The sequence below is a fragment of the Dreissena polymorpha genome, chromosome 9, assembly GCF_020536995.1.
Source record: "Dreissena polymorpha isolate Duluth1 chromosome 9, UMN_Dpol_1.0, whole genome shotgun sequence".
Classification (NCBI taxonomy): Eukaryota; Metazoa; Mollusca; class Bivalvia; order Myida; family Dreissenidae; genus Dreissena; species Dreissena polymorpha.
The window spans coordinates 45976778-45993757 of NC_068363.1; the positions used below are offsets into that span (position 1 = coordinate 45976778).

Consider the following 16980-nt stretch of genomic DNA (forward strand, 5'->3'; position numbering starts at 1 on the left):
ATGTTTAAAATCAATTTTAAAAATATATGTTGATATTTTCTATAAGCAAATAACTAAGAAAGAAACTTAAGAAAACTTGTTCATGTCAAAGATATCAATGCCATTTATCGAATAACGGGTTATACAACGTAACTTTTAACACTTGATGTCTCAGGATCTGTTGGTATTGCAGGTCTAAGATTACTTAAAATCTATCTGGAACACAGAACACAATGAGATAAAAAACAAGAGTACCGCATAACGGGTGCCAACGCTTGGCTGCGGGTGCAGTTTTGAATAAATGAAAGCTTGTCAGAATTATTTTTTTGCAGAGGTCCCAGTGACCTTGACCTTTGACCTAGTGACCCAAAAATGGGTGTGGCATGTAAAACTCATTAAAGTGCATCTACATATTATGAAGTTTCAAAGTTGTAGATGGAAGCACTTTGATTTCAGAGCAAATGTCAAGGTTTTAGCACGACGCAGACGGCGGACAACAATCTGGCTATGACAATACCTCAGGTTTTCTCCAAAAACAGCCAAGGTAATGAGAGAAAACGCAACAGAAAATAAAAACGTTTATGTTTATCAAAGAAATCCTTGATTACTTTATGTAAAGAAAAGAGCATCTTAATGATACTGTTATACAACCTGATTTTAAATAACACAACTGCAGACATTTCATACAGAATGTACATTTTTTTCATATTGTCAATATAGTTCCAACATTTTTTCTGCCTTGCAATTCTGCAGTTAAGATCATAACAAAACTTCCATAACAACTAAAATATGAAACAACTAACTGAAGCCAATCAAATCCTTTTAAGATTAATTAATTTTTTGTAAGCTTTTTAACGACGTTAAAACCAACACAACTTTTACGAAGCGATTTCTCTTCATGATTGTTCAACAATTGATCAAGCAGGATCTCCATATACATCCGTATGGAATGATAAGTTGTTAATTTTAAGCACTTTTCTCGAATATTGTTCTATGGTTGGTCTAACGTCATCTTGATGGAGAGATGGCACATCAAACAGAGCTTGGAGATATGATGAATCTGTAGACAAGTGCTGCCGCTATTGCGATGCCCAGGGGTATAAGCCACCCACTCCAACCACTGCAGAAACAAGGCAAATAGTGGTTAGATTAAGAAAGCCAGGCTTAATGCATGTGAGTAAAGTATCGTCCCAGACAAGCCTGTGCAATCTGCACAGGCTGAACAGAGACAACACTTTCCGTGATGTTTTTTTCATTTAAAGGAAGTCTCTAAGCAAAACTCCAGTCTAGGCAGAATGCTTCACCCCTGATTAGCCTGACAAGACTGCACAGGCTAATCTGAGATGACACTTAACTCAAATGCATTCAGACCGGCTTTCCTAGAAACTCATATAAACAAAAAACACACACACATGTAAGCGCAATAATTCCATCCAAACACTGTTTTTACGGTGACTATGACCTTGACCCAAATAGCCCCAAACATAATATCAAGCTAGGACTGTATTTTAGCTTACTATATCCAACATGTCATCATGATAAAACTGCTACTGCAAACTGCCAGAATACCACCTGTATGCCATTTTCTTGATTTAGTAATAGTGACCTTTGCCTTGACCCGACTAGTCCAAATACAATCCCATGCTAGGTCTTAATGGAAACTTGCAACATCAAAAGTTTCATCAAGATAAATCCAAACTTAAGTTATTGACTATATACCGATTCTTTAACACTGCCCCAATCTAATTACAAGGGTTTTCAAACTTGTCAAAATGAGTTGAAAACACAAGCTTAGGATGTACATACAATGTACCTACAGACAAAGAGACAAGTGTATGGCTCCATGCCACCCACATTGACCAGCTAAAATGAAAGTTAGCAAGTTTGCTTGTTGCTCGGATGAAACATCTATCAATTTTGTGGTCAACAGCCAAGGTCACCGTGAACAACAACTGTGTTTTAGACAGACTAATTTGTTTCTGCAGCATAGCTATAGAATTCTTTGATCATCAAAGCATCTTTGCAGGTTACTGGGGCGAGAAGAATGATGTCTAAGTCAAACATTTCTTCTAGCATAATTTTCCACAATAACATATGAACCATGTGTTCAAAGTCGTTCAACCATATTGGTACAATGGTCTTAAAGAACCGGACATACACAGTAAATCTTAAAATTCGCAATAACCAGTAAATTAACCCATTTATGCCTAGCGTCTAGCCTTTGCAAACAGCGTAGACCCAGATGAGACGCCACATGATGCAGCGTCTCATCATGGTCTGCGCTGTTTGCTTAAAGGAATTTCTGTAAGAAATATTCTAAATATAGAAATAAATATACTAGACATCCCTAATTTTGGAAATAAATTGATCCAATTTAGAAGGATGGGAGAGTCCACTAGGCATAAATGGGTTAAAGTATACATTATCATAAAACACCATCTGAAAATTCAGACAATTCAATAATTCAAATTCAATAATTATTGGATATATAACACAACTCTTTGCAGTAAATGTTTTAGAGCATGCTGTAATACTTTCACAAACTGATTACTTTGCTGCATGTTGAATGGGAGAGGGAAGGCATGTAAATATATAAAACAAGCAGCTCTTGTTTTGTTTTTTTATTTTACCTGGATGAAACTGATGAACTTGTTGGGGCGGATGGTGATGTTTTCTCCTGCAATAATATGCCAACGATTACATGTGTCATATAAAAAATAACTGCAAACTGAATATTGAAGAAAAGGTTACCTTTATAATGTAGAGAATACATACCAACAATTTACAAATATAATGCAGAGAATAACTGCCAAAAGATTTACCAATATGATGTAGAGAATAACAACCAATAATTTTCCTATATTATAAAGAGAATAGTTGTCACAAATTTATCTAAATGATGTAGAGAATAACTGCCAACAATTTACCTTTATTATGTAGAGAATAACTGCCATCAATTTACCTTTATGATGCAAAAAATAACTGCCAACAATTTACCTTTACAATGTAGAGAATAAATGCCAACAATTTACCGTTATGATGTAGAGAACTGCCAACAATTTACCTTTATATTGTAGAGAATAACTGCCAACAATTTACCTGTATGATGTAGAGAATAGCTGGCAAAAACTTACCCTTTTACTGTAGATAATAAATCTAACCTGAACATGTCGGCTACCTACACACACAAATTCAGAATGATGTCTTTATCCACATTCAATATGTCATGAGGGCATTTTTTTTAGTAACAATGACCTTGAACTTAAACCAACAGGCTGACCCCAAATGAAATCCCATGTTAGGATCAACACAAGTTTTGCAATATTCTTAGTGTCATCAGAATAGCCAATGCAAACTAAAGTAATTAATAAGACACAACCTGACTCCTATTTTTCTATGAGAGGCACCCATATTTAATATTTGAACGAAATCTGTACACATGTTTAGACAGTACCGCATACAATACCTGTTCAAATTGCTTGTACTCAATCATGTTCAACCGTAATCTTGATGTTTCGACATTTCATTTTGTAATTTATAGCAGGATGTGCCAAAAAATTAGAAATTAAGTGGGAGGGGTAGTATTAAAAATGATTTAAGTGATGTGATATTGGATTTCCTTGTGCTCCACCACTACCATTTTTAATAATATTGAACATCAACGCCTATATATCAATTATGGCCTTGCTGTTATTTTTTATATTACACATGTATGTGTAGCATACCGGGGGGTAACCCAAATTAAGAAGAGGGCTTAATTATAGCAGTTATACATGAAGTTCAGAGTTGGAAGATGAAAGAACTTTGTTACTTCTAATGATGCAATTTTCTATAAATGTGGTCCATACACGTGACACACCTTTCACTACATGAAACAAGAGGGCCAAGATGGCCCTAGTTCGCTCACCTGAGAGGAGTCAGTTCATTCAATCTTTACCAAACGTCAAACTTGACCTAGATATTGTCCAGACAAACATCCTGGTCAAGTTTCATCATTATTGAACCAAAACTCTGGCATATGGAGTGTTTTTGTTTTTGTAAGATTTTACCTGGTGACCTATATTTTGAGTTGACCCCCCCTTACCAAACATCAAACTTTGCTTACAAAAAAAAATATTATGACCAAGATTCATAAAATCTGAAACAAAATTGTGACCTCTAGAGTGTTTACAAGGATTTTGTATAATATAATGAAATTTTGGACAATCTAAGGGCAATTATTATGGCATTAATTATGTGATATATATAAAACCAATCTTTGTACCAAGTTTCATGATGATTGGGCAAAAATTGTGACTTATAGAGTGTTTACAAGCTTTTTTTACTATGTCAATATAAGACAAGGGACAAAATTGTCACAAAACCAGGTTTTCAATATAAAAAAAAGTCTGATAAAGGGAGACAACTGCAACTGAACATGTGCATTGCTACTGATTGTTCATCACAATTACCCCCCGTGTTTCAAAATCAATCTGTTTTTCGACCCTGAGACCTAGTTTCTGACTCGGCATGACCCATAGTCAAACTTGACCTAGATATTCTCTAGATACAACTTCTGACCAAGTTTCGTAAAGATCGGATGAAAATTATCTGAATTAGAGAGCGGACAACATGCTCAATGTTTAAAACGCACCAAGTGACCCCGTGACCTAGTTTTTAACCCGGCATGACCCATATTCGAACTTGACCTAGATTTAGTCAAGATACAACTTCTGACCAAGTTTCGTAAAGATCGGATGAAAACTATTTGAATTAGAGAGTAGACAAGCTTGTTCCGACCGCTCGCCAGCCCGCCCTCATTCGCAAATCTAATAACCATTTTTTTCCTTCGGAAAACCTGGTTAAAAACTGCCCCCCCCCCCCGACTGCCATGTTTTTCAACTAACCAGAACCATTTTCCAACTCAACTCTCATGTCAAGAATACAAATGTTCTGACCAAATTTCATGAAAATTGGGCCAAAAATGTGACTTCTAGAGTGTTAACATGTTTTCACTATATACATATGGAGAAAAATGCCCCGCCCACTGGCGGCCATGTTTTTTTCACCGATCTGGACCATTTTCGAACTTGTCCGATATATCAATAAAACCAATGTTTTGACCAACTTTCATGATGATCGGGAAAAAATTGTGACTTCTAGAGTGTTTACAAGGTTTCTCTATAACCAAATAAGGAAAACTGCCCCACCCCCCGGCAGCCATGTTTTTCAACTAACCAGAACCATTTTCCAACTCAACTCTCATATCAAGGAAACAAATGTTCTGACCAAATTTCATGAAAATTGGGCCAAAAATGTGACTTCTAGAGTGTTAACATGTTTTCACTATATACATATGGAGAAAAATGCCCCGCCCACTGGCGGCCATGTTTTTTTCACCGATCTGGACCATTTTCGAACTTGTCCGATATATCAATAAAACCAATGTTTTGACCAACTTCCATGATGATCGGGAAAAAATTGTGACTTCTAGAGTGTTTACAAGGTTTCTCTATAACCAAATAAGGAAAACTGCCCCACCCCCCGGCAGCCATGTTTTTCAACTGACCGGAACCATTTTCAAACTCAACTCTCATATCAAGGAAACAAATGTTCTGACCAAATTTCATGAAAACTGGGCCAGAAATGTGACTTCTAGAGTGTTCACATGTTTTCACTATATACATATGGAGAAAAATGCCCCGCCCACTGGCGGCCATGTTTTTTCACTGATCTAAACCATTTTCTAACTCGTCCGAGATATCAATAAAACCAATGTTTTGACCAACTTTCATGATGATAGGGCAAAATTGTGACTTCTAGAGTGTTTACAAGGTTTCTCTATAGCAAAATAAGGAAAACTGCCCCCCCCCCCTCCCCTCCCCCCCCCCCCCCCCCCCCCCCACAGCCATGTTATTCAGCTGACCTGAACCATTTTTGAACTCAACTCTCATATCAAAGAAACAAATGTTTTGACCAAATTTCATGAAAATTGGGCCAAAAATGTGACTTCTAGAGTGTTCACATGTTTTCACTATATACATATAGAGAAAAATGCCCCGCCCACTGGCGGCCATGTTTTTCACCGATCTGGACCATTTTCGAACTCGTCCGAGATATCAATAAAACCAATGTTTTGACCAACTTTCATGATGATTGGGAAAAAATTATGACTTCTAGAGTGTTTACAAGGTTTCTCTATAGCCAAATAAGGAAAACTGCCCCACCCCCCTGGCAGCCATGTTATTCAACTGACCGGAACCATTTTAAAACTCAACTCTCATATCAAGGAAACAAATGTTCTGACCAAATTTCATGTTCACATGTTTTCACTATATACATATAGAGAAAAATGCCCCGCCCACTGGCCTACATGTTTTTTCACCAATCTGGACCATTTTCAGAATCGTCCGAGATATCAATTAAACCAATGTTTTGACCAACTTTCATGATGATTGGGCAAAAATTGTGACTTCTAGAGTGTTTACAAGGTTTCTCTATAGCCAAATAAGGAAAACTGCCCTGTCAACGGGCGGCCATGTTTTTCAACGGACCGGAACCACTTTTGAACTCGACCAACATATCATTAAGGAAAACATTTTGACAAAGTTACATGAAGATCGGGCATGAAATGTGACTTCTACAGTGTTTACAAGGTTTTCTGTTTTTTGACCTAGTGACCTAGTTTTTGACTCAGCGTGACCCAGTTTCGAACTTGATCGAGATATCATTGGGACAAATCTTCTGACCAAGTTTCATGAAGATCTGACATGAAATGTGGCCTCTAGAGTGTTTACAAACCAAACGTGGACGACGGACGGACGGACGGAAGACGTACAAAGACCGGTCACAAAAGCTCACCTGAGCAATCAGGTGAGCTAAAAAGGGAAAAAAATTGCAGAGAAACCAAAGTTTGTTAAGCAGAACACTGTTGTAAAGGGTTTCATGGCATGTGCTGGTATCAACAAAGCAACTAAAGATCTATATCAAAAAGGTATTGAAGTCATTTCTTAGAAATGACATTCTTTGTCAGACTGTTTCCAGAAGGTAGGAAGTCGATGGTATTCCATCAGGAAAGTGCCTCAAGTTACACATCTAAATGGACCCTCAAGCATCTTGTAAATGAGGAGAGAGAACTGTTTTGACTGTGACAAATGGATGCAGGAGTCCCCAGATGCTGCTTCAATGGACTTAGAAAAGGGGAAAAAAACGAAAAAAAAAGTATTTACAAGACTCTTGAATCGTGGCCAAAAAGGTGTAGGCTTCATTACGCATGTCATGGATTTAATATTGAATATTGATATCAATATTGGTACTTTTGCAATTCTTATTTTGCGTCTTTAATTTTTTCAAATATAATCTGGGCACCTCTCATATACAAGTAACAGTGACCTTGAATTCGACACAGCTGGCCCCAAGTAAAATCCCATCCTAACAACAATCTAATATGATAAAATTAGCTGCAAGCTTTGAAAAAAACCTGTTGTTAAACACTTCATTCAAGATTGAAATACTTTCTTACCATTTTTCAAGGCTTTTGTTGAAAACAAGAATATCAGTGAACTGATGGATGCTCCCCGATGATGCGCTTTATCAATCTATGTGTTAATAACCACCTAAAAAAATATATTATAAGCCTCGGTGACCTTGACCCCAGTGACCTCAAACCTCATCAAAAGGTAGAGGTCCATGCAAGGTACGCACATGCCAAATATGAAAGAGATCGGTAAAGTATTGAAGGTACTATGAGAAACTGTAACAAAAGTGTGACGGAAAAAATTATTATTAGCCTCTGTGACCTTGACCCCAGTGACCTCAACCTCATCAAAAGGTAGAGGTCCATGCAAGGTACGTACATGCCAAATATGAAAATGATCGGTAAAGTATTGAAGGTGCTATGAGAAACTGTAACAAAAGTGTGACGGAAAAATCTTTTATTTGCCTCAGTGACTTTGACCTTGACCCCAGTGACCTCAAACCCCATCAAAAGGTAGAGGTCCATGCAAGGTACGTACATGCCAAATATGAAAGAGATCGGTAAAGTATTGAAGGTGCTATGAGAAACTGTAACAAAAGTGTGACGGAAAAAAATATTATTAGCCTCGGTGACCTTGACTCCAGTGACCTCAAACCTCATGAAAAGGTTGAGGTCCATTCAAGGTACCTACATGCCAAATATGAAAGAGATTGGTAAAGTATTGAAGGCACTATGAGAAACGGTAACAAAAGTGTGACGGAAGTAATGAAGGAAGGACGAACTGGCAACTATATGCTCTGCTAAAATTTTACTTCGGGGAGCATAAAAATGTTCAAGCACCTTTCAAGGTTTGTTCGAACCCTCATTGAGTCTGACAAGCCTAAAACAAGGGACAAAATTGTCACAAAACCAGGTTTTCATTGTGAAAAAAAAATCTGATAAAGAGAGAAAACTCAAACTGAACTTTTGAAATGAACAAACAAAATTAACCCCCTTTGTAAGTTTTTTTTTTTTTAAATCTATTTTTAGTCGTGGCGACCTTGACATTGGAGATATTGACGTGATTCTTTCGTGCGACACACCGTCCCATGATGGTGAACAAATGTGCCAAATGATTTTAAAATCTCACAATGAATGACATAGTTATGGCCAGGACAAGCTCATTTATGGCCATTTTTGACCTTTTAACTCAAAGTGTGACCTTGACCTTGGAGATATCGACGTAAGTATTTCGCGCGACACACCGTCCAATGATGGTGAACAAATGTGCCAAATGATTTTAAAATCTGACAATGAACGACATAGCTATGGCCCGGACAAGCTTGTTCCGCCCGCCAGCCAGCCAGCCACCCGCCCGCATTCGCCAATCTAATAACCAGTTTTTTCCTTCGGAAAACCTGGTTAAAAACCTGGTTAATGAACTCCAAAGCTAGGTCTTCCTATAGTCAACAAGCACACACACAATTGCAGTGCAATACTACAGTACACTCCACGCGTTTTCCCCAATTTCCCTCCATATTCCGCGGGGATTGACCTGGAGGGAGATTAAGAAAATCCTGCAAGACGCGGCGTTTGCATGATTTTGGACGCGGCGGTTAACGATTGGCAAAACTGATAATCCGACGCGGCGGCCCTCGGCGTTGGCAGCGCGGGGGAAACTCCGCGTTTTACGAGATAACGATCAATTTAATTTTGTTTGACTTCCTGAATTTCAAACAAAAATACATTTATTACAAGTACATACATGTTCATGTAGTATAATATTTACAATTAAAAAAAAACAACCAAGATAGATCGATCCCGACGTGGTTGTAGAAGTAGTTGTTGTATAGAAAACTTGTTGATTTACGACAAACAAAACATCGTCTTTTAACTAAACCTTACCAATTAATATAAACACAGTTTGCAACATTGTTTTTATTTTGATAATTTAATCCAAAGTTTACATGTTAGCAGATGTTTTTCTATACTGAACATGTAAACAATTGACCAAGGACCCTAAAAATCTCGCAAATCTGTGTGAATTGACAGTTTGCCATAATCAAAGAAAAGCCGCTTCCTGTCTAAAGGCATAACTTACTCAAGTAAACACATTCAACGAATGCATAAGGAATGGTTTTAATTGTCGGAACAAAGTCGATTCTCTACTCGCTAATGCATTTATTTTCTCTTTGAAGTTAGGTTATTCCATTGATTGCTAAAAGAAGGTGGTAACTATTGAGTTGATAGTTGCATTTAATATTCACAGTTGTATTCTTGTTGCGTCAACATTCAAAACAATGTTTACCAGTAATTATAGACCAAATCGGCAGAGTGACATTCACACATGTTAATCCCTTTTGTCAAAACACCGCAGACAGCAGTCTACACAATAGGTCCGTAGACAAGCTTTGCGTGTTTTCATAACGTCAAACACTTAAAATCCAGTTCCGCCCAGATGTCTTCTTTAATCAGTTTACAGTACAATTACTGTTAAAATAATTACTATACTAAAATACCGTAATGATAAAGATTCGGCGTGTTCAATTTGAAATTATTTTGGAGGAAATATCAACTTATTCGTGATATAATTTTGTTAAAAAATACCAAAGAAACTTTTAACCGAAATCAACAAAATTCAATGTTCTCTGCGCTACAAAGTTTGTAGCAAAAAAATCAATACACGGCTTACACGCACGCTTTGCAGGAGTATACCTTGACCTTGTACATTGCAGCATAATTTTCGTGCGCTTTTGTCGGGAAATATACATGATGACTGTATATTGGAAGCATTTGTAAACGTCGTGTTAGCATTAAAAATCGTGGTGTGTTTCGGATTACTAATTATTATTCTCATTTGGAAATTTTACGGAACATTTATTCTTGTCTTATATGTGTTATGATTTAAATATTAATTTGTCAAATGTCTTATATTCATTCATATTGTAAACGTACCTGTGAATTAAAAAACATAATTTTTATACATATACCCGGTACATTCTATATACAATTATCTTTTTTTATACATGTACTACAGTATTTAAACAATTAATTTTAACAATGTTTTTATTTTTTGGCATGCCACGTAGCACACTGCTTACGCGGCGTTGCGCGGGGGTCACTGATAAGAATGGAAATTGTCTGCATTTTCCGACTAGGCTAAAGTGATACAGGCCGCGGGAATTAGCGAACGCGGCGTAACGCCGAGCGTTTTATCGAGTTCACCTCGCTCTCTCAACGCCGCGTAAACACTCGCTAGAAGAAAAAAAACGCGGAGGGAGCGCGTTTTTTGGAGAAAACGCGTGGAGTGTACTGTACATCCAATCTACAGTTATTGACTGGAAACTATAACAGTGACCTTGACCTGACTGGCCCCTAATGAAATCCATAGCTAGATCTACAGTAAAGCTACCTACACAAACAACCCAACAGTAATGTTTCTATTTAAAGTGAAGTGATGGAGCATTTGCCATGTTTCCATTCTTAATACGTGACCTTGACTCCACCCCCAACCTCCCAAAACAACAAGGTCTCCATGAAAGCTTGCAATATCCTTATCATTAAGATTGGTCAATGCAAACTACAGTTATTGACTCTAAACTACTTGTAATGTTGCCTGCCCACTCACCCGTCAATCTTCAATCTAACAATGAGGATTTTCAGTTTTGTTGAAAACCTGATTTAAAACATTGCATGTTAATTTGGATATACAAACTGTATTGGTTCTATACCTGGTTCTCTTTGTTTTTTCTTTCAGACTGAAAAGAAAAACGGGAGGTATTTTAAGAAAATTATCAATGTTTATGTTTCTGACTTATTTACAAACACTAAATTCAACAATAAATACACAGAACTGCTTAAACATTTTAAGAACTTTTCAATAATAAATCACGTCTTATTAGGTAAACAGTTCACAATTGCAAAGAATTGTAAGCAATCCTCATACTATCACAGTCTACCATGAACAAAAGATTGGTAATGTTCATTTTGTACATAATAACAGTTAAAAAAAGAAACTATCAGCCCTTTGAAGTAAGTTGACAGAGTCGTTACCTCCACGATCTCTCCCACAAGATAGTCCTTCATGAGTTCACGGGCGTCTGTAGAGTGGCCCACATCCTCAAAGGCATCTGTGGCATCACCACCTGCATGAAACATAGCAGTAAAAATTGTGCTTTTTTATCACTACATCAAAACGATATGACCCGCGCTCTAGGAAAACAGGTCTTAATGCAGGAGCAAAAGTGTAAGCTTGCGAAGTCTACACCGGCTTATCAAGAACAACTTTTTCAGCCTAGACTTGATTTTCATTTAGAAGAGACATTCTTTAATTTAAACATTCCATTCAAGCAGAAAGTGTTGTCTCAGATACACCTGTGCAGACTGCAGACACTTTACACACATGCATTAAGCCCCGTCTTCCCAGAGCAAGGTTCATATTCAATAAAAGAAACGGTTCAACCATACAAACCTGAAATCCATAAAAGGGCAATAACTCTATCAACACTGAATACTTATGGAAGTTATGGTCACTGTAGTTTTTCATTTCAGCTCTTAAAGTTATCTATCATCGTCTAAGGCACATTTTAATACATTCAATACTTGCAGAGTTATACTTATGCATACAAAACACAAAAAATATGCAAAGGGCAATAACTCGAACAACATTGATAGGAGAGTTCTGTTTCTTGTACTCTATCTTTCCTCTCAATGGACTTAAATGTACAATCTTTTATTTAAATACATGTAATACTCAGGCAGCATTTTCCACACAAGACATTGAACTAAGGGCAAATATTCTGTAAATTCTTTAACAAGTTATGGGCCTTTTACTCTACAGTCCCTTTAGGAACCTCCAACATTTTTATCAGCTTTGTCCCAAGTGAGGGTTTTTGACATTGGATGCCATCACACATGTACAAGTTGACTGGTAACAATTATGAAAACTATGATCAGCGCATTATATAGTATCACAGAGAAAGACATTTAATTGAGTTGTACCAGACAACCACTTTTTTCAAATTCAAAGCGCTGATTTATTTAAAACAGGGTTTCAACAGCGCTGACTTATCAAAAACAGAGTTTCCACAGCAGAAAGTATTTCTGATAATAATTACATTGATCCGAAGCAAAATAAGTTGTGAAGTGCTTGCACGGCAATAAAATTTTACACCTTTAAGTTTTTTATACGATCCGCATTCTGGGAAAGCTGGGCTAAATGCATGTGCTTAATGTATCATCGTAGAATAACCCATGCAGTCTTCACACGCTTATCTGGGATGACTATCTTGCTAAAACTGAATTTTCACTAAAAAATAAAGACTTCCTGTAAACAAAAAACAAAAGGGCCTGAAAGGCCCAAAGTCGCTCACCTGAGATAACAAGATATTATTGGGACTTCTGACCAAGTTTCATGAAGATTGGACAATAAATGTGTCCTCTAGAGTGTTAACAAGGTTTTACTATTGCCATATAAGGAAAAATGCCCCGCCCCTGGAGGCCATGTTTTTAAAGCAACCAAACCATTTTTGAACTCATCCAAGATATCATTTGGACAAATCTTCTGACCTACTTTCATGATGATCCGAAAATAAATGTGACCTCAAGAGTGTTAACAAGGTTTTACTACAGCCATATAAGGAAAAATGCCCCGCACCCATGGTGGCCATGTTTTTCAACCAATCGGCATCTTTTTTAAACTCGTTCAAGATTTTATTTGGATGAATCTTCTGACCGTGATTCATAAAGATCGGACTATAAATGTGGTCTCTAGAGTGTTAACAAGATTTTACTATAGCCATATAAGGAACATGCCCCGTCCCTTGGCAGCCATGTTTTTCAAGCAAACGTAACCATTTTCAAACTCATCCAAGATATCAATAAGACCAATCTTCTGGCCAAATTTCATGAAGATTGGACAATAAATGTGGCCTCTTGAGTGTTAACAAGGTTTTACAAAAGCCATATATAGCCATACACTGTAACTCCAATATAACGCGGAAGACGGTGTCCAAGCCACGCAACAGTTTATAAACGGACAGCGTTATACGTTTTGAGCTTATTTATTTAAGAGGGCTATAAAAACAGGTAAAGTATAGCCTATAATAAAGATCCTGTGTATTATCATGCTGTGTCGTCATCCGCAAATACATGCATATAAACCGAATCGAACGATAACAGTATACAGGCCGCTTTTCTAATGTGCACATTTATCCGATAATCCAATATAATTACAACATCACTTACGAAAATATAATGTTAAACATTTATGACAAGAAATATTTTTACGAATTTCGTAAACAAATTCATATGCCTACACTATTTTTCAAAAAAATTAGTACAGTTCATTATGGGACACAGCTTTCATTGGACGAGCGAATTTAAATTTAAATTGAATGCAATACGATACATGTATAAAGAAATATTTTATTGCACCATACGCAGCGTGTTAAAAACATGCTTTCCGTGGACTTTCTGATAACGGGCACATATTTTAGTGCATCTCTGTTAACTATTACACTGCGTTAGCATGTAAATAAAACGCAGGATTTTTTAATTTCTTTTTCGTGTACGTACTGAAACATTAAACACACACACAGATATTTTTATTTATCAAGCATGTGTAGCATATAATAAACAATAACACACTTACACAGCCATAGTTTATACAATGAAATACAATACATGATAAATACAAAACATAAACAGGTAATCATTTTAAATAACTTTAATTTGATAATTATTCTGCTTGCACTTGTCTTATTGATTAATTGAAATTAGCGCACTGAACCGCTTTGATAGGGAATACATGATATAACCACTGACTCGCGAGTTTTCACACCTTTATTGACATTACACAACAGATTAACACCAATTAGCTGTTGAGTGTCGTTTAACCTCTAATCGATTAAAATCAGTTAAACGGACGGATAAAACAATCAAGCTGTGAACGCCGGCTTCTTTGAATTTTCTGAAAATAATGTATGAAGTTGCATAACATGGATTTGAATCAGAAATGGAAGGTTGGAGAAAAAATGGGATCCAAGGACCCCCTGCGTTATATTGGACACAGCGTTATAACGGACCGCACTATATTGGAGTTACAGTGTATAAGAAAAATGCCCCGCCCCCTGGTGGCCATGTTTTTAAAGAAACCAAAACCATTTTCGAACTCATCCAAGATATCATTGGGACAAATCTTATGACCAAGTTTCATGTAGATCGGAAAATAAATGTGGCCTCTAGAGTGTTAACAAGGTTTTACTATAGCCATACAAGGAAAAATGTTTTCCAACCAAAGGGCATCATTTTTGAGCTCGTTCAAGATATTATTGGGATGAATCTTCTGACCAAGTTTCATGAAGATTGGACAATAAATGTGGCCTTTAGAGTGTTAACAAGATTTTCTATAGCCATAAATAGCCATATAAGGAAAAATGCCCCGCCCCCTGGCGGCTATGTTTTTCAACCAACCGGAATCATTTTCGAACTCGTCCAAGATATGATTGGGATGAATGTTCTGACCAAATTTCATGAAGATCTGACAATAAATGTGGCCTCTAGAGTGTTAACAAGATTTTACTATAGCCATATATAGCCATTTAAGGAAAAATGCCCTGCCCCTTGGCAGCCATGTTTTTCAAGCAAAGATTAACATTTTAAAAATCATCCAAGATATCATTGGGTCAAATCATCTGAGCAAGTTTCATGACCATCGGAAAATAAATGTGGCCTCTAGAGTGTTAACTAGGTTTTACAAAAGCCATATAAGGAAAAATGCCCCGCCCCCTGGCGGCCATGTTTTTCAACCAACCGGCATCATTTTCGAACTCTTCCAAGATATTATTGGGATAAATCTTTTGAGCAAGTTTCATGTAGATTTGGCAATAAATGTGGTCTCTAGAGTGTAAACAAGATTTTAATACAGCCATATATAGCCATATATGGAAAAATGCCACGCCCCTTGGCAGCCATGTTTTTCAAGCAAACGTAACCATTTTCGAACTCATCCAAGATATCATTGAGACCAATCTTCTAACCAAATTTCATGAAGAATAAATGTGGCCTCTAGAGAGTTAACAAAGCAAATGTTGACAGCGCACGACATGCAAAAGGCGACCACAAAAGCTCACCATGAGCACCTTGTGCTCAGGTGAGCTAAAAAACATAAAATCGTTTAAGTGTTGTCCATGATTAGCCTGCGCATACTTGGATGACATTTTAAGCAGATCCATAAACCCGAATTTTGCCAGAAAGTGTCCACATATATACCACAATGTCAAGTGTTTGAGCATTACCTGCTTGCTCCAGGAGAACTTCCTCCCCCCCAGGATGCTGCAACCAGAAACAAGAAATTATCAATATTGTGACCTTAAATTCACCTGCGCTATTGGAAAACAGCACTAAATACATGTGGGTAAAGTGATGTCCTAGACATCATAACTTTCAGCCTGTACTTAAATTTCGCTTCAGACCGAGTTTCCCACGGGCTAATCTGGGACAACACTTTACGCACATGCTTTAAGCATCATTTTCCAAGAAACTCAATTATATGTTTGGTGACTTGCTATTTTAGCTCCCAAACTTTAACTGACACAATGTACCTATATGCATCAATGCATTACAAGGCTCCTATGATAAATGCTTTTGTTTTCATATTGGAAACAGGTAAAATAATAAAAAAAAATTAAATTATCCAGCTATCAGACTATTACAGTGATCCAGCTACGATTTGAAAAGGGCAGGGGCAACCCATGCGAAAGACAAAAAAATCTTACTGGACATAAGGTCCGATAACTTTATTCTGCTTTAAACAAACAATAAAAATACATTGTATAGGTTTTTATCGTTATGATGTTCACAATGTTAAATCCTTGTTGGATACCTTTACTCTTATTATGTATATTAGGACAACAATTTTTTTTCAAGTACCTGTGGTATAACCAATCTGACAATACTATATTCTTCAAAAATAGGTTGTCAGAAAAATAATAAATGACTGCAAAAAATGTTTTGTGAATAATGCATGTATCTGTTTAAATTTTTCTTAGTTATATCTTAACCTATCTTTCCTCGGTTTAGGGTTAATAGGCCTGATAACAAGCCAGCGAGCCAGGCCGGTTATAATCTAGGACATTGCTGATGCAAACCATGCCATCTGTCACGTTCAATGATTAATCTGACCTATTTTTGTTTAGTACATATCAATTAATCCAATCAGTACTAATTTGGATCATTTTATGACCATAACAAGTTCATAAAACGGTTCATTTAGTATTAACAATAATGTTTCAGTTTTTAACTCAGTGAGTTACTCACCCCACCCACTTCACTATCAACGAAAAAGTAAAATATCCGCCCCAAAATTAAATTATTACCTCTTCTAAAAATTTTGTAACGTCGTAGACTTTGTCATAAATAACTAAATATGTTGACTTGGAGTCATTGTGTTCCTTAACTTCCTGGAGTTTAAAGGATTTGAGTTCAGTCATTTTATCACAGTTTATTTTAACCCACTTCCTTTGTGGAACTATTTTGATTATAATCTGCTGGTTCCCGTGTTTTGC

General features: G+C 36.7%; 1 protein-coding gene across 1 annotated transcript; it reads right to left on the reverse strand.

Annotated features, from left to right (window-relative positions):
• Positions 1 to 549: 549 nt before the first annotated feature.
• On the reverse strand, positions 550 to 16954 carry LOC127845133 (cytochrome b5-like). The gene is made up of 6 exons (XM_052375852.1): positions 16792 to 16954; positions 15712 to 15748; positions 11468 to 11559; positions 11146 to 11172; positions 2610 to 2656; positions 550 to 1099 (listed from the first exon to the last, which is right to left on the reverse strand). Exons 1-6 carry the CDS (start codon positions 16903 to 16905, stop codon positions 1012 to 1014), a joined length of 405 nt encoding a protein of 134 aa, XP_052231812.1. The 5' UTR covers positions 16906 to 16954; the 3' UTR covers positions 550 to 1011.
• Between the last annotated feature and the right edge of the window lie 26 nt (positions 16955 to 16980).